Below are 24,330 nucleotides of genomic sequence, written 5' to 3' on the forward strand. Positions count from 1 at the left end.
AGAAGCCAAGATGCCCCGAAGCTGTTTAAACAAAGCAGATTACTTCTGCTACATTTACGGTGAGGTTACTTTTGTATCTCAAAGGTGCAGTATGACGGCAGTGGTAAAAAAAGGCATACCACCTATATTTTGGATGCAAAATAGGGGATCAGGACAAGAGTTGGGCCCCTCATTATTGTTGCATTACATGCACAACTTATCTGCGTCATTGGATAAACAAGAAGAAAAAGTCCATGCCTTTTGCAGTCCCAATGTGGAGGGAGCATGAAAATGTTACATGAAAAAACAATAAATGAATGGAAAGTTATGTTATTGGTATAAAAAAAAGATATAATTTTAATGATTGGCGTGGCACCGTTCTCATTGCTACACTATATTGTCAAAGGTATTAGGACATCTGCCTTTAATGGCATCCCAGTCTTATTCCGTGGGGTTTAATGTTGAGTTGGCCCATCCTTTGCAGATATAACAGCTTCAACTATTCTGGGAAGGCTGTCCACAAGGTTTAGGAGTGTGTCTATTGGAATGTTTTGACCATTCTTCCAGAAGTGTATTTGTGAGTTCGGGAACTGATGTTGGAAAGAAGGCCTGGCTCACAGTCTCCACTCTAATTCATACCAAAGGTGTCCTATTGGGTTGAGGTCAGGACTCTGTGCAGGCCAGGCAAGTTCCTCCACCCCAAACTCGCTCATCCATGTCTTTATGGACCTTGCTTTGTGCACTGGTCTAAATCATTTGTTGGAGGGGGGATTATGGTGTGGGGTTGTTTTTCAGGGGTTGGGCTTGGTCCCTTAGTTCCAGTGAAGGGAACTCTTAAGGCATCAGCATACCAAGGCATTTTGGACAATTTCATGCTCCCAACTTTGTTGGAACAGTTTGGGGATGACCCCTTCCTGTTCCAACATGACTGCGTACCAGTGCACAAAGCAAGGTCCATAAAGACATGGATGAGTGTGTTTGGGGCGGAGGAACTTTACTGTCCTGCGCAGAGTCTCGACCTCAACCCGATAGAACACCTTTGGGATGAATTAGAGCGGAGACTGCGAGCCAGGCCTTCTCATCCAACATCAGTGCCTGACCTCACAAATGCGCTTCTAGAAGAATTTTTCAAACATTCCCATAGACACTCCTAAACCTTGTGGACAGCCTTCCCAGAAGAGATGAAGCTGTTATAGCTGCAAAGAGTGGGACAACTCAATATTGAACCCTACGGACTAAGACTGGGATGCCATTAAAGTTCATGTTCCTGTAAAGGCAGGTGTCCCAATACTTTATGATAATATGGTGTACATTACATTTTTCAGAAAAGTTATGGCGCATAATCACACATCCCCCTCATAATTTTGAATTATTTTGATGCAGCTTTGACCTGAATCTGTATCTTAGAAACCGGAGCCAAGTAATAATCTTGACTTCATTTTCCTTTATTAGTGACCCAATTCTGGTAAAATGTAGCTACTTTCCTTTCCAAGGCTTTCTCCTTGTAGACCAGGGAGATATCCGCTTGTGGATGAGCAATTGAAGCCTATTGTTAAAAGTGCAACATGTGAGTGAGTTTTTATAGTGAATAAAGGGATCATTCACTTTATACAGAGAAATTCTTTTTATTCTTTGTGTCCTATCATATGATCAGATTAACTGCATTGGAGGTGAACTGAGGAGAGAGAGGAGGTGGTGAACCGGCTTTGTAGCTGATCCCGGGTGATTAAAGGGCAGCGTGATCGATTGACTTGTGCAATCGCAGGGTCCATATAAGAAGGTGAGCACCTTCCATAAGCTTCCAGCTGGTGATGTATCACACTCTTTGGTGACATAATCCATTCTGGGAAGAAGGACTTCATTGTTAAAGCGGGGTTCCACCCTAAAGTGGAATTTCCGCTCATCGGATTCCTCCCCCCCTCCGGTGCCACAACTGCCACCTTTCAGGAGGGAGGAGGGTACAGATACCTGGATTATCCACTTCCGGGGATAGCTAGCCGCAAATGCCCCCCCCCTCCCCCCCGTTGTATTCTGGGAAACACACAGTTCCCAGAACACAACGGGGACAAGTGAAGACACGCATGCGGAGTAGGGGACCGGGCAGTGAAGCCGCAACACTTCACTTCCTAATTCCCGGACAGAGGTTGGCGATGGGGGCAGCCGAGATACGAGCGATTGCTCATCATCTGCTGCTGATATCGTAGGCACCCTGAATAAGTGTCTATATATTAAAAGTCAGCAGCTGCAGTATTTGTAGCTGCTGACTTTTAATATTTTTTTTTTAAGGTGGTCCTCCGCTTTAATCATGGATTACTTAATTTAAGAGGGAAGTTTCAGGAAAAAAAATATTGTATGCCCATCTGCAGCCTGTTGTGTGCCCACCTGCAGCCTGTTGTGTGCCCATCTGCAGCCTGTTGTATGCCCATCTGCAGCCTGTTGTGTACCCACCCGCGGCCTGTTGTGTACCCACCTGCAGCCTGTTGAGTGCCTACCTGCAGCCTGTTGTGGGCCCACCTACAGCCTGTTGTGTACCCACCTGCAGCCTATTCTGTGCCCATCTGCCCCCTCAATGCAGCTCACCATATCTCGGATGAAATCACTGAGCCGTCATCTGTTTCCTCGCTCTCAGTCGGCAATCACATACACAGTCCCGCCTCCGCCATCGGCATTGGACAAGCTCCTGTGATAGACAGAACACTGGTCCAATGCCAGAGGTGGAGGCAGGACTGTGTGTCAGAGAGCCGAGAGGAGAGGAGATGACAGCTCAGTGGTTTCCGGCGCCGCTCGTCCCCCTCCTTCTTTCCGAAGTACACTGTTGGCATATAACACACACCCGCGGTTTCCCCCCTATTTTCAAAAAAGTGTGTGTTATACACCGATAAATACAGTAATTTATGTTGCAGTTTATGTCTTCTTTTGGAAGAATTATTCTGGGAATAAATTATTCTGGGAATAAGGACAATCACTTTAATGCATAGAATGCATTAAAGTGGAGTTCCACCCAGAAATTGAACTTTCGCTTATCTGGTTCCTCCTCCCCTTCATCTCATTTTGTGTCACATTAGGCACCTTTCAGGGGGGAGCAGATTCCTGTCTAATCCAGGTATTTGCTCCCACTCCCGGCAAAAGATAGCCGCAGTATCCGCGGCTGGCGATCTATGATCTCTTCCCCCCCCCCCCACTCTCTTCTGGGAGACACACAGATTCCAGAAGACAGCAGGGACCAGTCAGAATGCACAGCACGACTCACGCATGCACAGTAGGGAAACAGGCTGTGAAGTTGCAAGGCTAGACTTCCTGATTCCCTTACTGAAGAGACCAATGCCTGCACTCGGAGCTGAGGGACAGTCGGCTTCGGGTGAGGACATTCCAGGCGTCCTGGACAGGTAAGGGTCCTTATTTTAAAAGTCAGCATCAGCAGCTGCAGTATTTGTAGTGCTGACTTTTATTTTATTTTTTTGCAGGCGGAACTCCGCTTTAAGGTGAAAAACCTTTACAACTCCTTAAATTTAATACAGGGATTTCCTATGATCCTCAGCTCCCTCTAGTGGCCGTAATGCAGTATTTGTTCAGTCAAGAATATACCACATTATGGCCACCAGCTTAAAGTGGATTTCAACCCAAAATGGGAACTTCCACTTTTTGTGATCCTCCCCCCCTCCGGTGTCAAATTTAGCACCTTTCAGGGGGGAGGAGGGAGCAGATACCTGTCTAATACAGGTATTTTATCCCACTTCCCAGCATTTGCGGTGAGCTATGCCACTTCCGGTGCCTACTCTGTCCTCCCCCGCTGTATTCTGGGAGACACACAGGTCCCAGAACACAGCAGGGACCAGTGAGGACATGCAGCGTGACTCGTGCATGCGCAGTAGGGAACCAAGAAGTGAAGCCGCACGGCTTTGCTTCCTGATTCCCTTATCGAGGATGGCAGCGGCAGCAGCCGAGAGCCGACAAACAGATCTGCTTCGGCTGCTGACATTGGGGGCTCCCTGGACAGGTAAGTGTCCATATATTAAAAGTCAGCACCTGTAGTATTTGTAGCTGCTGGCTTTTAATTTTTTTTTTTATTTATTTGTTTTTGTTTGTTTGTTATAAAAAAAAAAAAAAAACATATACAATCACTTTAAGAGCCGGTTCACACAGCGGGCGATGCGAGGCGACACAACTCGCCTCGCCTCGCTCTCGCAAGTCGCCCCCGTTCTGTACAATGGAACCGTTCTGAGAGGAGCGACTCGAGTCGCTCCGACTCAGAAAAAAGGTTCCTGTACTACTTTTGGGCGACCTCGGGGCGACTTGCATTGACTTCTATACAGAAGTCATTTGCAAGTCGCCGCTGAGGTCGCGGCGAGGCAAGTCGGAGTCGCCTCGCCTCGCCTGCAGTGTGAACCGGCCCTTAGGCAGGGGTCAAGTCCTGGGGAAAAAAGTGTGGGAATTCCCACCCAAGATCCACTCGCCCACAAAAAACAAAAACAAAGATACGCTCATATGCACGAATGCTTCATAAGTGGTATTTTTCATCCAATTTTCGTATTGTCTGTATGAAGCTTAACTGTTAGTACATAAAAAAAAAAAAACAATCCTCAATAAACATAAATACGGTAATTCTCTGAATAATCAGCATTCATTCAATTGTGCTTCCATGCAAATGTGAACATCATGTTCTGATGTTTATTGGGGAATGTTATTTTGTATATAGAGTGTTTACGTGGTGAGTTTACACTTTTCATTGAACAGAGTTTGGATAACACAGGGTTAAACGGAAAGGTCATAAATTAACTGCACATTATCTGGGCAGAATGCTTGGGGCGATAGTGATGTGTCCCTGCTTAGGAGATGTATGTTAGCTTGGGGGGCTGCAAACTCTACAGGGCTCCAACTCACACTCGCTGCTATTCCAACCCTTCACATATTTCCACATAAACTTCCCTCCTGGCATTAAACTTTGCCAGGTATTGTGCTCAGCTTACCACCCCAAACTGATATTCCTCCCTCAGCTCACCTCTCCCCCTGCATGTCCTGTGAGCAGAATAGCTGTGCTCCTCCTCTGGGTTCTCTCATCATAAAGCACTGAAGATAGATGAGGGGGGATTCAGCGGGACACACAGAGCAAGTATGCAGGAGACTGGGGGGGGGGGGGGGGGTGAGGAGACAGAAAATCAGGAGGGGCCGGCGGGGAGGAGCGCATCACGAGAGGTCTGACTAAATACAATCTCTTAGCAGCAGGGACCTGATCTACCCATCAGCTAGCTGTGATTGACAGGTATATCAAAGCGGAAGCTGTCATGGGGCCCCCTACTGGCAATGCCTGAATGGTCAGGTGTGCGGCACTTACTATTGTGAGCTGTGTCGGTAGCTGCTCGTGTAGCACCTGCCACACCGCTTGCATACTTCAAAGTCTTGCAGGACATGGCTGCTAACGGGAACTGAGTTCCTGTTGTGGAAAAAGTACAGGAACTCCGTTCCCATGTGTTCCCGCAGGACTTGAGCCCTTTAAGGGCTCTGTGCAGGGAAGATCAGCATCTGAACCCAAAGAAGCTGGAAGCTGATAGACTGGAGGTCATATAATGCATTACAACTACATTTGCAGTAAAAGTTTACCAGTATTCTGTAAGACCCCTTTCACACCGAGCTGCCCCGGGCGTTAGCGGTAAAGCGGCGCTATTTTTAGCACTGCTTTACTGTGGTTTTAGCGGCGCTATTTGGCCGGTAGCGGGGTGGTTTTAACCCCCCGCTAGCAGCCAAAAAGGAGGTAAATCCGTCCACCGGCGGCATTTTGCTGCCGGTATCACAGTGCTGCCCCATTGGTTTCAATGGGGTGCAGCGGTGGAGGAGCGGTGAGTTCACCGCTCCAAAGAAGCTGCTGGCAGGACTTTTTCTGAAGCCCTGCCAGCGCTGAGCGTTTTCATACTGGAGTACATGGAGCAGCTGTTTTAGGGCGGTTTGCAGGCGCTATTTATAATGCTATAGCGCCTGCAAAACGCCCCCAGTGTGAAAGGGGTCTTATATTTGAAATGATTATATCCATGCAAAAAAGTCTCAGCTTTTAGTACTACTGTAATATCGAAGATCTGTTTCCCCCGCCCTTCATATAACTTCATGTTTGACTCCTAGACAAAATACAGTGTATATTCTACTTCTGAGTATATTTATTGTATAACCTTCACTGTTTCCCAGTATAAATTAACCCCTTATAGTAAGTGATTATATGCAGTTTTTGTACTATAAAGGGCTAATTCTTGTTTTTTATAACCCTCATCATGACAGGTGATACAAAAAGCATTCTGCTACTATGTGTCTTAGTGGCGGCAGGCACATGCAGCTTGTGTCACGCTACCTATGACAAGGGAGTCTGTCATGCATAATATTATATTACAGTCCTGTCTGAAAATCTGCAAAACAGGATTTTATGTGTTTTTAATCTTATTTCCTCTTTAAATAAAAAGTGTGATCTCTGAGTCTGATGATATGTAACAGATCTAACCTTTAATAGTATATACATTTCTTCTGTCTGTTGTTCTCAGAGTGAATTCGATATTTTGTTCCCCAACCATATGGCTGGTTTATTTACATTTACCACTGCGTAGGGATATTCAAGAATAAAGTGTCTTTTTTTTTAAACTTTACATAACTAAATGATACAAACTTTTAAGGTTTTTATCCAATTAATCAATTAATTGATTATGAAAATAATCATTGCAGCCCTACACAAGCTAAAGCTGACAATCATTGGTAGTCATTATATTAGGCAAAATATGTCCAGAATTTGGCAAGGCCGGACAAATGCTTGTCACATTCTGTTGGAATACTGAATTGTATTTTGTGCTACAACTATTGTACATCGGTATTTAGTAGAGATATATTCTTCAACCAGTAGATGGCAGTGTTTATAAATTTGTAGCTGCATCTATGATTTGCTCTGTGTCTTTTCCCTGAATAAGGTTTCCTGTCTGCAGTTAAGCAGCAAAGCCCACGTGGACTGTGCACTGTCTGTTCCATAGGGCTATATACAGAATTTCTAACACATTCATGTTCTCTGAACTTGTTATAAATAGACCCCTTGTGTTACCATTTCCAATTCAGTAAACCCACCACAAATCACCAGACAGACAAATTAGACCAGGTAGAGTGATAACATTCAGGAATCAAATGTTTATTAATATTTAATAAATACGTATCAATAAGCAAAAATAAGAATCTAGCAGCAAAATAAAAGCAAATAAAAATACTTTTAAACTTTAATAATATGTCAATTGAATTTAATTTATTAACAGTGACAGGTGGAGAAATCTTAAATTTATTTATTTATTCTTTTTCTGCTGAGGTTACCTCTAACTCGATTTTTATCCTGGGCTTGCATCATTGTTGTATACTGTAAAAATACTAGTTTCATTGATGCCAGAAAGTACAGTCAAAAGTATGCTTCCAGCGCTGCTCATACACACAGGCCACACTGTCTGTCCCCTGCCCATATGCAGAAAGACTGTTTTCTGAGAACCAGTGGGTTTGATTTACTAAAGGCAAATAGACTGTGCACTTTGCTCTCCAAGTGCAGTTGATCCAGAGCTTAGTAAATGAGCAGAAGCTCATGTGCAAGCAAAAATGATGTTTTTTTTTTCTATGCACATAATTGGATATTCCTTGTAAAGTGAAGCTTTACCTCCTTTACTAAGCATTGGAGCAACTGCAAAGCGCACAATCTTTTTGTAGTTGTAATAAATCAACCCCAAAGTGCCACTTTCCAAAAAATACCCAATCACATGCAAGGAAAATTAACCGCTTGCCTACCAACCGCTGGATTTTTACTGCGGCAGAATGGCATGGCTGGGCGAAACGACATTACTTTACATCGCTTTGTCCTGTGACCACTAGCCCCCCGGAGCCGATGCGAGTGCCCGGCGAGTGCGATGACCGCCAGGCTCCCACAACACTCGTGACAGAGCGAAAACTGGGATCTGTGTGTGTAAAGAAACAGATCAGCTGTTCATACTATGTATGAACAGTGATCTGTCATCTCCCCTAGACAGTCCCCTCCCCCATCAGTTAGAACATACAGTAGGGAACACAATTAACCCCTAGATCGCCCCGCCACTACTAGTAAAAAAAAAAAAAAAAAAAAAATGCTATAAATCTATCCCCTATTTTGTAGACGCCATAACTTTTGCGCAAACCAATCTATATAAGCTTTTTGCGATTTTTTTTTTTACCAAAAATATGTAGAAGAATACATATCGGCCTAAACTGAGAAAAAATTAGGGATATTTATTATAGCAAAAAGTACAAAATATTCTGTTTTTTTCAAAATTGTTGTTCTTTTTTTGCTTATAGCGCAAAAAATAAAAACCACAGAGGTGATCAAATTCCACCAAAAGAAAGCTCTATTTGTGGGGAAAAAAGGGCATCAATTTTGTTTGGGTGCAGCGTCGCATGACTGCGCAATTGTCAGTTAAATCGACACAGTGCCGAATCTCCAAAAATGGCCTGGTCATTCAGCAGCCAAATCTTCTGGGGCTGAATCGGTTAAAAAAGCATTTTTGCTTGCACACGATTGGATGATGGAAGTCAGCACCCCAGCTGTCCTACTGAAGTGCTGTACCTCTGGCTGTACTTCCATGTACTTTGCATCAATAAAATTAGGATTTTTACAGCACACAAAACAAGTCTAGGGAGCGACACAGCGGCTTAGTGGTTCGCACTTCTGCCTTACAGCACTGGGGTCCTCGAGTCAAATTCCAGCCAGGACACTGCCTGCATGGCGTTTGCATGTCCTCCCTGTGCTTGTGTATGTTTCTTCCTAGACTCCAAAGACATGCTGGTAGGTTAAAAATAAAATGTTGTCTCTAGTATGTCAGATAGGGTCTATAAATTGTAAGCTTTGCCCCTTGAGGGCACAGATACCTGTAATAAATAATAGGATAGGCATTATTAGAGGTAACTACTTGGTACAGTAGAAGTAAAACACAAAAGCATGTTTTCCCCCACAGGATGCACAGGTGTTTCATGCATCTACCTACAATCTCATTCACGCCTATTAGGATGCAGCGGCTGCACGGGCACATCCACTGCTCCCGATCAGACATCTGTTCAGGTGCGTATGGGTGTGTGCCTCCAAATACTGATGGCGTGAGTTCATGGGCAAGCACCTGCACTGATGTCAAATTGGGAGCAGGAGCTGTGTCCCAATAGACACGTATGGGACTTTCTGCATGAGGATGCATGGAACACTTGTGCATTCTATGTGGGCAAACACGGTCCTTTGTACAGATGTACACTTAAGTGCTTGTTATGCTTACCGTGGAACCTAAGGGGTTAACCCTCCCCTTTGTGTAAAAAGGCTGTTTGATCCTGTCTTCTCTGATCCTCCCCTTCTTCCACTGCCCCCAATCCATCTGCTGATAGCGAGGAGCCTTGGGGGCACTCTGCACATGCTCAGTTTGGTGTGTCCAAACACATCAAAACAAACCAGAAGAGCATACAGTCCAAACGCATCAAAACAAACTCAGTTTGGTGTGTATTGCTTTTTTTTTCTGGGAGGGTGCATGTGATCAGCACAGGGCCAATCAGCACTATTCAGACAGAGGGTCAGGAGTTATGCAGCCCCATAGGACAGTAAGGGGAGAATGAAAACTCCTCCTACAAGCTTTAACCAGACACTGACAGAAGTCACAAGACCGCTATATACCGCTGATGAGAAAAGGTATTTAGTGGTTTATATTTACTAAAATAATAGGATTTACATGTTTTGTGTACTGTGGGAGACCAGATATAGTGAATGCAGGGTCCTGGGTTTAGAAACACTTTGGGGGTTATTTACTAAAGGAAATCCATGTTGCACTGAAAGTGCACTTGGAAGTGCAGTCACTCTAAATCTAAGGGGTAGATCTGAAATGAGGGGAAGCTCTGCTGATTTTATCATCCAATCATGTACGAGCTAAAATGCTGTTTTTTATTTACTTTGCATGTCCCCCTCAGATCTACAGCGACTTTACTTCCAAGTGCACTTTCAGTGCAAAGTGGTGTTTCCTTTAGTAAATAACCCCCTTTAAGTATGCCCTTCTGAACAAAGTTGTAAGTCCCAAGTGCAGTCTGCTTGAAAATCAAACCATTTAATGGAGGGAGCATAAAAATGTGAATGTTTAATAAATGCCTTTTTTTATTGAATGGGGCTCCACCAGCCTGAAAACTTCAACCCCATCAGTAGGCTGCAGACATAGACCCCTGTGTTCTGTATGAGAGCAGCGGTCTCTCTGCAGCATTCCGACACCCTCCACCACTGACCTACAGCTGGAACTCTAAAAATCATCACTGATAGCTTTGATGATTGCCCAACTCTCAGCGCAGGGGACGTGTCACACCACTGCAGAGAGATCACTTTAAGATATTTAGGGTCAGTTCACACCGGAACACATGCATTCCTGTGTTGTCTGATTTCACCACTCGTTTATATATGAATTGGTTGCAAAATGCATTGGAATGCAAAAACAATGTAGTGCAAGCGCTACTTTTTCAGGATGCACTGCACCAAACTGCATGATACTCCGGTACCATGTTATTTGGTGCCTGCAAACGCATGGTGTTGGCACCCTCACAAGGGCAGTGAGTTCATCTGTGGTGAAGGGAAATGTGCATAGGACACGTCTTTTCTGCACTGCGTTTGGTGTGAGCCGGCCCTTACAGATACTTATAATATACATACAACCAGTTAAGTGACTGGCCTCAGGTGATACACAGAGATGAAACAAATAAGTTGAACCTGTTTACCTGCAGTCTTCTCTTCTCTATAGCCGTTCAAAATGCAGAATGTATACAGCTGGTGTGTGCTTACAGAAAGCAGGGGGTGGGGTGTTGAAGTTACACTCGCAGAGCTCAGTGAGGAGAACTCTGAGTGCTGATTGGAGTGAAGAGAACCCCCCCCCCCCCTTTTCACACAGCACACAGGAACAGAGCTGTCAATCAGCTGGAGGTCCCTCCCCTGTCACCTTTTTTTCTCTTGGTGTCAGCAAAATACTAATTAGCAGAGGCAGCAGACAAAAATTAGACTTAGTGCTCTGAATTGAGACAAGTACACATTATAGGAGATATGCTTTTTTTCATATTTCATGCCTGAGGTTTCTAAACACTTTAGGGCCCAGTTCACACCAGAACGCAATGTCGGAAACCCACGTTCTGTGAGCATTTCCTGCATCGCACTAAAAATGCACTGCATTTATGATCTGTAGTGGATGACAAAGCTAACTTAATCACACCCCAAGCACAGGTTGCAAACCCAGTGTGTTTGCCTGCACTAATGTACCATGCAATCCTTTTACTCTGCGTTTTATATAGCAGCGAATGCACTACTTTTGCCTGTGGTCCAGTGCAATTTCAGCCCATTTGCAGGCTACAAGTAAGCTTTAAAGCAGTGTTTTCCGACCTGCCCCTCCAAAAATTAAAAGTCAGCAGCTACACATACTGTAGCTGCTGACTTTTCATATTAGGTCACTTACCTGTCCTGGAATCCAGCAATGTCGGCACCCCAGCCTACATCGGCAGTTGGGTGCTGCCACTACCATTGCCAGTAAAGCCCCATACACACTATCAGTTTTTCTGCTGAGTTTTTCCTTCAGATTTACCAAAACCATGTAGTAGAAGGGCCTGCCTGATTGCATACAAATGGAAACTCCTAAGGTTTGACCTCATATTATATGGTTTTGGTAAATCTGAAGGAAAAAGTCAGCAGAAAAACTGATAGTGTGTATGGGGCTTAAGGAAACCCGTCAGTGAATCCTTACAGCTTTTTATTTGCAGAGTTGGATCACACACTATGTATGGAAATGAGCATGGACATCAGTGTTGGATCACACTATGTATGGAAATGAGCATGGACATCAGTGTTGGATCACACTATGTATGGAAATGAGCATGGACATCAGTGTTGGATCACACTATGTATGGAAATGAGCATGGACATCAGTGTTAGATCACAACTATATATGGAAATGAACGTGGACATCAGTGCTGGATCATACCTATGTATAGAAATGAGCGTGGACATCAGTGTTGGATCACAGCTATATATGGAAATGAACGTGGACATCAGTGCTGGATCATACCTATGTATAGAAATGAGCGTGGACATCAGTGTTGGATCACAGCTATATATGGAAATGAACGTGGACATCAGTGTTAGATCATACCTATGTATAGAAATGAGCATGGATATCAGTGTTGGATCACAACTATATATGGAAATGAACGTGGACATCAGTGTTGGATCACCCCTTTGTATGAAATGAACGTGGACATCAGTGTTGGATCATACCTATGTATAGAAATGAGCATGGACATCAGTGTTGGATCACAACTATATATGGAAATGAACGTGGACATCAGTGTTGGATCACCCCTTTGTATGAAATGAACGTGGACATCAGTGTTGGATCACCCCTTTGTATGAAATGAACGTGGACATCAGTGTTGGATCATACCTATGTATAGAAATGAGCATGGACATCAGTGTTGGATCACAACTATATATGGAAATGAACGCGGACATCAGTGTTGGATCACCCCTTTGTATGAAATGAACGTGGACATCAGTGTTGGATCACCCCTTTGTATGAAATGAACGTGGACATCAGTGTTGGATCATACCTATGTATAGAAATGAGCATGGACATCAGTGTTGGATCATACCTATGTATAGAAATGAGCGTGGACGTCAGTGTTGGATCATACCTATGTATGGAAATGAGCGTGGACATCAGTGTTGGATAACACCTATGTATGGAAATGAGCATGGACATCAGTGTTGGATCACACCTATGTATGAAAATGAGCATGGACATCAGTGTTGGATCATACCTATGTATGAAAATGAGCGTGGACATCAGTGTTGGATCATACCTATGTATGAAAATGAGCGTGGACATCAGTGTTGGATCACACCTATGTATGGAAATAAGCATGGACGCCAGTGTTGGATCACACCTATGTATGAAAATAAGCATTTGCCTTTAATTCTAATTTAAAGCAGAACGCCAAACAAAAATAACAAGATAAAAAAAGAACAGCCCATTAAAAGATCAAATAAAACCAAATTTTGTTGCAATATTCACTTACATAGGTGCTCATTGGGAAGAATGTCTCTTACATATTGGTCAGTGAGAGAAGGCCCCATTACATTGTTGGTCATTAGGAAGAATGACCCTTGCACTTTTGGTCAGTAGGAGGAATGATCCCTACACTGGTGGTCAATCTGGAAAGAATGTCCCTCACACTGGTTGCCAATAGAAAGAATGCTCCTTGCATTGGTGTTTGGTGGGAATTATGCCTCCTTACTTTGGTGGTCAGTGGGAAGAATGCCTCCTTATCCTGGTGGTCAGTGGGAAGAATGCCTCCTTACTTTGGTGATCAGTGGGAAGAATGCCTCCTTACCTTGGTGATCAGTGGGAAGAATGCCTACTTAACTTGGTGGCCAGTGGGAAGAATGCCTCCTTACAATGGTGGTCAGTGGGAAGAATGCCTACTTAACTTGATGGTCAGTGGGAAGAATGCCTCCTTACCTTAGTGGTCAGTGGGAAGAATGCCTACTTAACTTGGTGGTCAGTGTGAAAATGCCTCCTCACCTTGGTGGTCAGTAGGAAGAATGCCTCCTTACCTTGGTGGTCAGTGGGAAGAATGCCTCCTTACCTTGGTGGTCAGTGTTAAGAATGCCTCCTTACCTTGGTGGTCAGTGGGAAGAATGCCTCCTTACCTTGGTGGTCAGTGGGAAGAATGCCTCCTTACATTGGTGGTCAGTGGGAAGAATGCCTCCTTACCTTGGTGGTCAGTGGGAAGAATGCCTCCTTACCTTGGTGGTCAGTGGGAAGAATGCCTCCTTACCTAATTGGTCAGTGGGAAGAATGTCTACTTAACTTGGTGGTCAGTGGGAAGAATGCCTCCTTACATTGGTGATCAGTGGGAAGAATGCCTCCTTGGGGAATGCCCCCTTACGTTAGTGGTCAATAGGATGACTTGATCCCCATGTACAGTGGTGGTCAGAATGGCAACCTTATAGACAGCAAAAAAAGATCATTGGTGTCATGATACTGGCTTTATAAAGCAGTGCTGGACTGGAAACTACTTGGCACCATCAGATGGGAGGTCAATCATCTACTTCTCAAGGAACCATTAGCAAACTTCTGGGAGAACCCTGGTTAAGAATTATGATTTTGTCATTCAAGGCATTGAGGTAGATTGTAGGGTAAGTAAGTTGCCCAGATAACAACTAATTGTGTAGCTCTTTCTACCAAAGACAGTATTATTGGGAAATGATCTTCCTGCACGCAACTGGTTTACTCTCTGTTACCCTGATATATATTTTTGTTAGCTGCTTAAAAGTTTAAATATTACCTTTTTGTATAGATGTAACTGTGATTCACATTTTATGATCATTTAATAATATTAAAATGGATGTTCCAACTGCTTGGGATACCTTTTAACAAACACATGGACAAACCTTTGGTTGTTGGCTGTTACACTACTTCATAGACTGCAGGTGTCACTGTTACTCTTTGTATAAATAAATAATAGGCTGCATATGCAAAATAATTTGATGTAGGCATCCTGCCCACAACCCCTGTCAATGTCAGAACTGCTAATTACAAAATAGATGGGACTGCTTAGAAGGGATTAAAAGAGTTTACGTACATTCCTTTCCAAGGTTAATGTTACATCTACATACTTCCAGATAGGGAGGCCTTCTGTATATGGTTTTCCATGTATAATGCATGGCATGCTGTGAAAATGATTGTTTTAAAAGTGAAAAAATAATTGGATTTTGCCAGTGGATTTTGGGATTCCTCCTTTTTAAGCTCAGTCGAGGCTTGCTTGCAGTGTTTGTTATCGCAGAAGAGACAAAGTGCATATCTTCCGTGGGTGGGGAAAGCAATCCTTGCCCGGGAGGCGATCAATCAACTTGGTACATTCAGCTTGCCCATTAACAGTTCAAATCTCAGCTCAGATTCAAACCATGTATGGCTGGTCTAAGTACACTCAGCAACCACCAACAGATCACCCTTCCTGCCCAGCAGCCACCAACAGATCTCCAATGAATAATGCCGCATACACACAATTGGAATTATCACCGGAAAAAGCACTGATGGTTTTCCCGTTGGAATTCCAATGGAATTACGCTCAAATTGTCTTGCCTACGCGCAGTCACACCAAATTCCGACTGACAAGAACACGGTGACGTACAACATATACGACGGGACTAGAAAAGGGAAGTTAAATACCTAGTAGCCAATAGCTTCCATCTCGTAGTTGAATCTGAACATGCATGAGTTTTTGCGCGGCGGAATTGTATACACACGATCGGAATTTCGGAAAGTTTTTCCATCAGGAAAATTGAGAAAATGCTATAAAATTTTTGCTGGTGGGAATTTGCCCAGCTAAATTCCGATGGGGCATACATGCGGTCGCATATTCCAATGAACAGCTCTCATCGTCTTTTGCTGGCCAAAATTCCGAACGTGTGTACGCGGCATAAGAGTTTCCCTCTGCCCGACTGTTTAGACCAAGGTTCCATGGAACCCTAAGGCCGCGTACACACGCGCGGACTGTTCGCCCAACTTTGTCCATCCAACAGTTTCGGCAAACAGTCCGCTCAAAATTAGCATGGACGGACATGGCCACACACGACGAACGAACAGTCCGCTGAAACCGTGCGCGATGACGTGAACGTGCCGTACGTCGGGACGAAAAATACGACGTCCTATACACTGCATTATAACTTTCGGCGTGTAAATCCTTTCTGAGCATGCGCGGAACTTAGTCTGTCGAACAAGCCTACACACGGACGGACTGTTCGCTGAAACAAGGTTTCAGCGGACAGTTTTACGGAATTTCCGAAAAACCTTGTTCGTCCAACTGTCCGCTGAAACTGTCCGCTGAAAGCCCACACACGAGCAGACTGTCCGCCCAAACACTGTTCAGCGGACAAGGTTGGGCGAACAGTCCGCCCGTGTGTACGCGGCCTAAGGTTCCTCCAGAGGTTCTTTGGGGTTCATTTCTGCCTCGCAGATACGTTCCTACTGACACTGGTAATCTTTTAACTATCTGTAAGGGGACAATTCACCCTCCTGACCACAAGTGTAAGGAGCATTCTTCCCACTGACCATCGCACTAATGTATTATGAGTTGTAGTTATAGAATTTTTTTTAGCAGGGGTTCCCTGAGTTCAGAGAGTCATTTCAAGGATTCCTCTGTGTTAAAAATGTAGAGAAAGGCTGGCTTAGACACTAAACATTTATACTATATACTAGATATTTATGCCTATAATGCCCTGTACACACGACCGGCTTTCCCGCCGGAATAAACTGACGGAATTCCACTGAAACTATCTTGCGTACACACAATCACACCAAAGTCCGATCGTCAAGAACACAGTGACGTACAACATGTATGATGGGACTAGACAAAGGAAGTTCAATAGCCATTAGCCAATAGCTTCTGTCTCGTACTTGCTTTAGAGCATGCGTAGTTTTTGGTCAGTTGGAACAGCATACAGACGAGCGGTTTTCCCGATAGGAATTGGTTCCGTCAGAAATATTAAGAACATGTTCTATTTCTAGGTCCGTCAGAATTTTTGAAAAAAAAAAGTCAGTTGAGGCATACACATGATCGGAATATACGATGAAAAGCTTCCGTCTGACTTTTTCTGTCGGACATAACGCTCGTGTGTACGTGGCATAAGAGTCAGACAGTCACCTGAGCATTTTGGTCAACTGTTTATCAGCAAGATGAGATGAGGGATGTCAAAGATAGCCTGTGGTGGACTAGAGGTGGGTGTATGGTAGATAAGAATAAACTTTTATCAAGAAAACCATGTCCTCTTTAACCACGTGCTGACCAGCCGCCGCAGTTGTACAGGCAGGCGAATCGCCGCTATGTTACGTCGCTCCTTCTGGTGGTCACTAGGGTGTGATGACCACCAGGCTTCTGCGATCACTCATAACACGGCGAGAACCAGGATCTCTGTGTGTAAACACAGAGATCCCGGTTATCTGAGGGGAGAGGGGACAGATCGTCTGTTCATACAAATTATGAACAGCGATCTGTCATCCCCTCTAGTCAGTCCCCTCCCCCCTTCAGTTAGAAAAAACACTAGGGAACACAATTAACCCCTTGATCGCCCCCTAGTGTTAACCCCTTCACGTCAGTGACATTTTTATAGTAATCAATGCATTTTTATAGCATTGATTGCCTTATTAATGCCAGTGGTCCGATGTGTCGGCCATAATGTCGCAGTCATGATAAAAATCACAGATCGCCGCCATTACTAGTAAAAAAAAAAAATAATAATAAAAATGCTATAAATCTATCCCCTATTTTGTAGATGCTATAACTTTTGGGCAAACCGATCAATATATGTTTATTGCGATTTTTATTACCAAAAATATATTGAAGAATACATATCGGCCTAAACTGAGAAAAATTTTGTTTTTTAATTAAAAAAATGGGGATATTAATTATAGCAAAAATTATAGCAATTATAGCAAAAAGTACAAAATATTGTGTAGCTACAAAAAATTGTTGCTCTTTTGTTTGTTTATAGCGCAAAAATAAAAACTGCCGAGATGATCAAATACCACCAAAAGAAAGCTCCATTTGTGGGAAAAAAAGGACTTAAAATTTGTTTGGGTACAACGTCGCACAATCGTGCAATTGTCAATTAAAGCGACGCAGGGTCAAATCGCAAAAAGTGCTCTGGTCAGGAAGGGGTAAAATCTTCCGGGGCTGAATCAGTTAAAATGATTATCTATCATTCAGGAGCCTCTACTCCTCCACAGGCTCCTTTGACATCCCCATCTCACTATTTTGGCTATTCAAAGTTCCACGAGAACCACCGGATTTGTTCCCCAGAACGTCAAATGGGACCTCTAAGACCTGCAGGAAGAAAGACGTATTCTCCATAGGTGAATCCTCCTAGGTTGTGCACACCACACATGTGATCAACCGCAACCTCAGATGTTTTGCATTCCCTTCATTTTTACATTGCTTTCATTCTACTTTTTTTTACTCAACTACTGATAGGTCTGTCCTGCCTGCTCTTCTTTTTTTTATTTCTCTGGCCTTTCTCTTAGGCCCTTTGCTTGCTTTTACTCGGCCCTTGAAGCAAATTATTCCCCCCATTGTTAGCAACAGTGGGGCATAGTAGGAAAACAAGAAAAATGACACCAATGATGGGGCACTATTTCTTCCACTGACACCAATAATGGGGCATTATTCCTCCCACTGACATCAATGATGGGGCACTATTCCTCCCACTGACACCAATGATGGGGCACTATTCCTCCCACTGACATCAATGATGGGGCACTATTCCTCCCACTGACATCGATGATGGGGAACTATTACTCTGCCTAATACCAATGCTGGGCATTGTTTACTGCTACTGACACCAGGACATGTTCTTCTCCCATGGACCATAGTTTGAAGGTCAGTAACGTGGCCCTTTGTTTAAAAAAAAAAAATGTTCTAGAGCTCTGTTCTCTCCACATCTTGTCTTACCTTTTATATTACCTCCTTTCCCAGCTTTGATACCTTGCTTAGATAAGTTGTGTAGTCGTATCTCGTATAGAGCTAGACTTGTAATCATTGGTCTTTGCTTTTTGTGTTTCATGTATAGCGATGATTATTTCTAGGTATGCCTTTTGTGTTTGCACTAGTCTGCTGTGGTATTTGCTGCATAATTTCTACATATTATTTACAACACATTAGTATTTCATTTGATCTGTGGCATTGGTTCTCCCAGTTTGAGAATTCACAAGTTATATTATTTGATCTGTATTCCCAAACAGGAATCTTTATTACTTCCTATGATACTGGCTCAGATTATGGGTTCTTAGAAGCCTCCTCATGCACAAGGATGGTGGGCAGTCACCATCTCTCTACCATGGTGGTTTGGAGGTGTGATGCCACATTCATATTAGATCACACAGATGTAAGAAATGCTGACAATTTTGATGCTAAACTTTTGATCATCCTGGCAATTTTTTACCAGTGATATATCATGGCATAGGTTGTTTTTATGTAAGGTATTTTCGCCCCGCAATGCTAAGCCACTGTAAATTTTCAATGAGAATGTCATCATGAAAATAATACTGATTGTAGGGGTTAGAGGTTGGGTTGATGACTGGCACTAAGATCAAAGTCTACCAAGGTAATATTTTGGCCAGAAAAGTTATGGTTAGCTTGGCTGTTAGGCTACGTTAAATATAATGCCACGTACACATGATCGGACTTTCCGCCCAAAAAAATGTGGATTTTTGTTCGAAAGTTGTTTGCTCAAACTTGTCTTGCATACACATGGTCACACAAATGTTGGCCAACAATTACGAACGTGAGAACGCGGTGATGTACAAGACATATGACGAGCCAAGAAAAAGGAAGTTCAATAGCCATTCCGAGCATGTGTGAACTTTTTTGCGACGGACTCGTGTACACATGATCGGACTTTCCGACAACAACGTTTTGTTGGCGGAAAATTTGAGATCGTGCTATCAAACATTTGTTAGCTGAAAGTCCAACAGCAAATGTTCAATGGAGCATACACAAGGTTGGACTTTCTGACAACAAGCTCACATCCAACATTTCCCGTCCGTGTGTACGCGGCATAAGAAGATCAGCCCAAAACATCATGAAAGTCATACTTTTCAGCTTTAAAACTAAGGCCGCGTACACACGGGCGGACTGTCCGCCCAACTAGGTTCGTCAAACAGTTTGACAAACAGTCCGTTCAAAATTTGCATGAGCGGACTTGACCACACACGACGAACGAACAGTCCGCTGAAAACTTGCGCGATGACGTGAACGGCACGTACGACGGGACGAGAGATTCGGCGTCCGATACACTGCAATGCAACCTTCGGCGTGTAAATTCTTTCTGAGCATGCGCGAGACTTAGTTTGCCGAACAAGCCTACACACGAGCGGACTGTCCGCTCAAACCAAGTTTCAGCGGACAGTCTTACGGAAATTCCGAAAAACTTTGTTCGTCAGACTGTCCGCTGAAACTGTCCGCTGAAGCCCACACACGAGCGGACTGTCCGCTGAAACACTGTTCAGCGGACAAAGTTGGACGAACAGTCCGCCCGTGTGTACGCGGCCTTATGCTTACAGCCAGGGTAGGCTACTTCATTTTAGGATTTTGGGTGTGATAACTGCCATGACAAATATATGCAGGGTAAGAATTAGTTACAAGTACAGATCGGCAACAAAATCAGGCTTTGGTGCCAATAACTCTTGAGCTAAAAATGGTGGTGCTGAAACTCCCACACTCAGAAAAACTGCTCAGATGTTGAGAAGACAAAAAATAAGACACTGCCCAAGTCCAAGCTAGCTTCATCATTGATGCTCCTGTGCTTCAGACTGGCATAACCCTCCTGCGGAAGCAGTTGCAAGTGATACATTTCAGGAGGTTCAGGCTGAAGTGGAAGACGGAGCCATAATTGAATAGTAGGTTGTAGTAGGACCTGACGGACAAATTCCCGGTGTTGTCAGCATACTTCATGGCAGTGAGTGGAGTATACAGAGGATTAGTCTGAAGGCGGAACACTGGCTGTGTCATTCCTATCACTTTCACTGTGGCCTGGATAAAATACAAAATGAGTAAGACTGTCACAGTTTGTAGAAAAAAAACAAAAACAATCAGTGCTGCTCCAAGGCCTTGATATATAGGCCTCTGGTCCAATGTTATCGCCAGGTGCCGACCCCAAGAGAGAGCATGCCCCACTCAAATTAGCACAGATACATGGAAACCGCGGCCGCATTCTGATGATATCAATCATGTCATTTATTCTGTTCCACTGGCTTGAACATAGTCCCCACCCGTGGCCATGCCCTGCTGATGCATGTCACCTAGACGGGGCTGAATCATAGAGGTAGGAGTTGCCTGGACTAAAGGTTTTTTTTATATCCAACACACCATTAACAAATAAAACCTATTAAATGATCATTTAAGACATTATTTACACAATTCAGTATTTCACTCGGAGGAGGGTAAAAAAAATGGACAGGTGAACGTAGATACAAAACCCACCTACTGCTACACGCCCAAGCGCCCACCCATAGAACACATATCATGTGTGTACCTAAATAAATATGAATATCACAAGACTATCACAGGACATACCTTTCTTTCATCATTCAAGCTCAAGCTGGTGATGTACTGTAAAAGTATATAGGTATATATAGGTATACATGGAAGTAAAAGTATCCATATACTGGATAACTATAGAACCTCTCTTTCGTAGGTTCAGATGAGCTTATTCATAATAAATAATTTTTCCTATCTACAGCTGAATTTAATACTCTTGCTTAGCTATTGACCCAAGGCCCCTTATCTAATTAGGTGATGCCTTTTTTGTACTTCTGTGTGCATTCAGGTTGGCTGAAATTGCGTGTATTCCATCTCAAGTTCTTCCAATATTTATGGTGTCCCTGCTCTCTGTAGTATTTCTACATTAACCCTTTATCCGGTGTGCACGAGGTATTAATTTCCCCGTATATATACCATCATGTGTATATTTAACCCATTTTTTCAAAAAAACAAATTAGGCTAATTTGGTCTCTCCTCTACCCCCTGCAGTCACCATAGGTGATATATTATAGTTGGACGTCTTCCCCCCCCCCCCCCCCTTGAAAGTTTTTCACCAGTTGCAGGCTCGGAGGTGAGCCGGGGGTATGTATTTAAATTATTATAATATATTTTTCTATTCAATCTACCCTGTTTAAGAACCAGACGATATTCACTCAATTACCGTATTTGCCGGCGTATAAGACGACCCGGCATATAAGACGACCCCCTAAAAACCTGCACAGTTAAAATGTTTTGCCCGTACTCACCGTTTAAGACGACCCCCGATTCCGAGGCTTCCGACGCTTCATATCCCTCTTCTTCTTCGTTCTTGCTGGAGCCATTTCCTTCTTCCTTCTGGTGCTGGAGCCAATCACGGCGAGCAATGTATTCTATTAATGAATACAAAGCCTGCTGGGATTGGCGGAGGCTGTTACATCATCAGCCCGCGCCTCACTCTCAAAGCCAATCGGAGCAGGCTACTGTGTGTAGCCTGCTCGGATTGGCAGAGATTGCTGCTCCAATCCGAGCAGGCTCTGTATTCATTTGAATACATCGCTCACTGGGATTGGTTCAGTGGTATATACTGTATGTAGCCGAAGCTACATACAGTATTACCGGACAGCCAGAAGGCATCCCAGCAGCGGACCCGGCGTATAAGACGACCCGTCCTTTTTGCTCAGTTTTTTTAAGTGTAAAAGGTCGTCTTATACGCCGGCAAATACGGTATATTTTGTATTAATTATTGTTTTTTTGTTATCATTTATAGTTTCTGTTCGTCTTAGTTTGGTTTAAAAAAAATGGTTCCCCTGAAGAAGCCATTGTAATGGCGAAACATGTTGGGACTCTTTTGACCAACAATTAAAACTTTGATTATATTACACTGAATAGACGACAATTTTATCTAATGTATTTTGTATTGTTGTGATTTATTTCTGATGATACATATTTTTACGACTATCTCATTAAATAAAGAACCAGTGTTCATTCCTTTTAAAGTATCTATCGTTTTTGTAATTTTTTTGGTATTTCCCCTATTTACTAATTTTAGGCACCGTAATAATCCCCCTCCCCAGTCCTACACTCTGTTTTCCATAACATACTGGGATGAGGTGCCTTATGTATTAGACTTCCTCGCCGTACTTTTCTACTTCTCTATCCATATATATTTAAAAACTTGAAGGATCAAACAAATCTGTAGATTTCATAAGTCATTGGACTAAGAGGGAGTGGATAAGCTACCGATTGGGATTCATTTTTGCTTCTGTTAACTAACACATCCTGAACACTGAATTTGGATAATGGCCCTCTGGGTGTTTAAGGTCTTAAAATTAACTGAAGAGGACTATAACAGTCTAATGGTCAGTTCACCATATCGGTAAAGAGCCTTACGTAATTACTAACCTTTGCTACAGCATCTGGTGTCTGCCCCAAGGTGACAAAGATCTCATGAGCAGCAGGTACGTAGACCTCCTTAAAGCATCTTATGGTTTCAGCATCAGCTCCAGGAAAGTCAGACTTGGATACTTCCTCCATCAGCTTCATCTCAAACTCTGTGTTGACGGGGCCTGGCTCTATCATAGAAATGCTGTACACATACAATATGCATTAGATGGGCTCTTAAAAATTTAGCTCTTAGGGGGATTTCTCGGAAAATACAGATGTCCCCATCTTTCATGAATAAAAAATATACTGTAGGCATTTTTACTTACAAGATATTAAACTTTAAAAGTTGAACAGCCAGACTTTCACAGAAACCTTCAATTGCAAACTTTGAGGCAGCATAGACGTCATTGAATACAATACCTGTAAAATAAAGAGTTGGTTGGTGGTCAGGGCATGAGCTTCCCACATACCAAACTTGTATTGCCCACTTTTTAGAAATTAGGGAAAGATAGACAAACCTTTTATTTTTTATTTTTTGGATAGAGTAAGGAAGGTTTAGAACAGGGAACAGCAGCCCCTGCCACACATGCCAGAGTGGGTACACGATGCCTCCTCTGCTGGCACACAAAGGTATTGACTGTAATTGACAGCTCCTTAGGCTGTCAATTACAAACCTTACTTACATCAGTGAAAACAGCTGGTGATGGATGACGTTGCCACACTATGATAAGGAAGCAAACCAGGCAGCCAAACTGAAGGGACCATCTTGTTATAGCCTCTTCTCTGCTTGGCTTCTACAAAACGGCTCTTACTAGCTTCTGTGCCTTGTTTGTGTGTTCTGCCTAGATGGGAGTACAGTGACTCGCCTATAGGCAGCAGTGGTAATAAGAAAGACCTGCTGCCCCTCAAGCTTGGAGAAAGGGGATGTCAGCAGCAAGATAAAACTGTTTTACCTAGTGAAATATGTGTGATATGTGCAACCCTTCTTATTATTTACATGCACCCATATATCCAGTGTGACATGGGGTAGTTAGCAGAGGCGTAACTAGAAACCTCAGGGCCCCGGTGCAAGAAATCAGGAAGGGCCCCCCCCCCCCCCGAAAAGCATGATTTTGATACTATATTTTTTTCCACTGTACAACAAAGTAAAACATTTCTGTGCAACCTGTGTCCCCAGTGGGACCTGTGTCACCAGTGCAGTGGTGGTCCTGGAGAGGGGTGGTGGTACTGGAGGGGGGCTGGTGGTGGTACCTGGAGGTGGGTGGCGGTGGTGGTACTGGAGGGGGTGGCGGTACTGGAGGGGGTGGTGGTCCTGGAGGGCGATGGTGGTCCTGGAGAGGGGTGGTGGTACTGGAGGTGGGTGGCGTT

General features: G+C 43.6%; 1 protein-coding gene and 1 long non-coding RNA gene across 2 annotated transcripts in view; both read right to left on the minus strand.

Moving 5' to 3' along the window:
- Nucleotides 1-9,716: 9,716 nt before the first annotated feature.
- LOC143961044 (uncharacterized) lies at nt 9,717-20,039 on the minus strand. The gene is made up of 2 exons (XR_013270401.1): nt 12,278-20,039; nt 9,717-11,859 (listed from the first exon to the last, which is right to left on the minus strand). It is a non-coding gene; the product is annotated as an uncharacterized LOC143961044 (long non-coding RNA).
- A 74-nt stretch (nt 20,040-20,113) lies between these two features.
- RDH8 (retinol dehydrogenase 8) overlaps nt 20,114-24,330 on the minus strand; it is a 64,177-nt gene continuing 59,960 nt past the window's right edge. Inside the window, exons 4-6 of the mRNA XM_077470181.1 lie at nt 23,289-23,382; nt 22,981-23,164; nt 20,114-20,589 (exon numbers count right to left, since the gene is read on the minus strand). Of these exons, the coding sequence (XP_077326307.1) occupies nt 20,365-20,589; nt 22,981-23,164; nt 23,289-23,382 (503 nt within the window). The 3' untranslated portion in view covers nt 20,114-20,364. The remainder of the gene's footprint in view (nt 20,590-22,980; nt 23,165-23,288; nt 23,383-24,330) is intronic.

This window comes from Lithobates pipiens, unplaced genomic scaffold, assembly GCF_037356315.1.
Source record: "Lithobates pipiens isolate NorthernLeopardFrog02 unplaced genomic scaffold, aLitPip1_a1.2 Scaffold_8, whole genome shotgun sequence".
Taxonomy (NCBI): domain Eukaryota; kingdom Metazoa; phylum Chordata; class Amphibia; order Anura; family Ranidae; genus Lithobates; species Lithobates pipiens.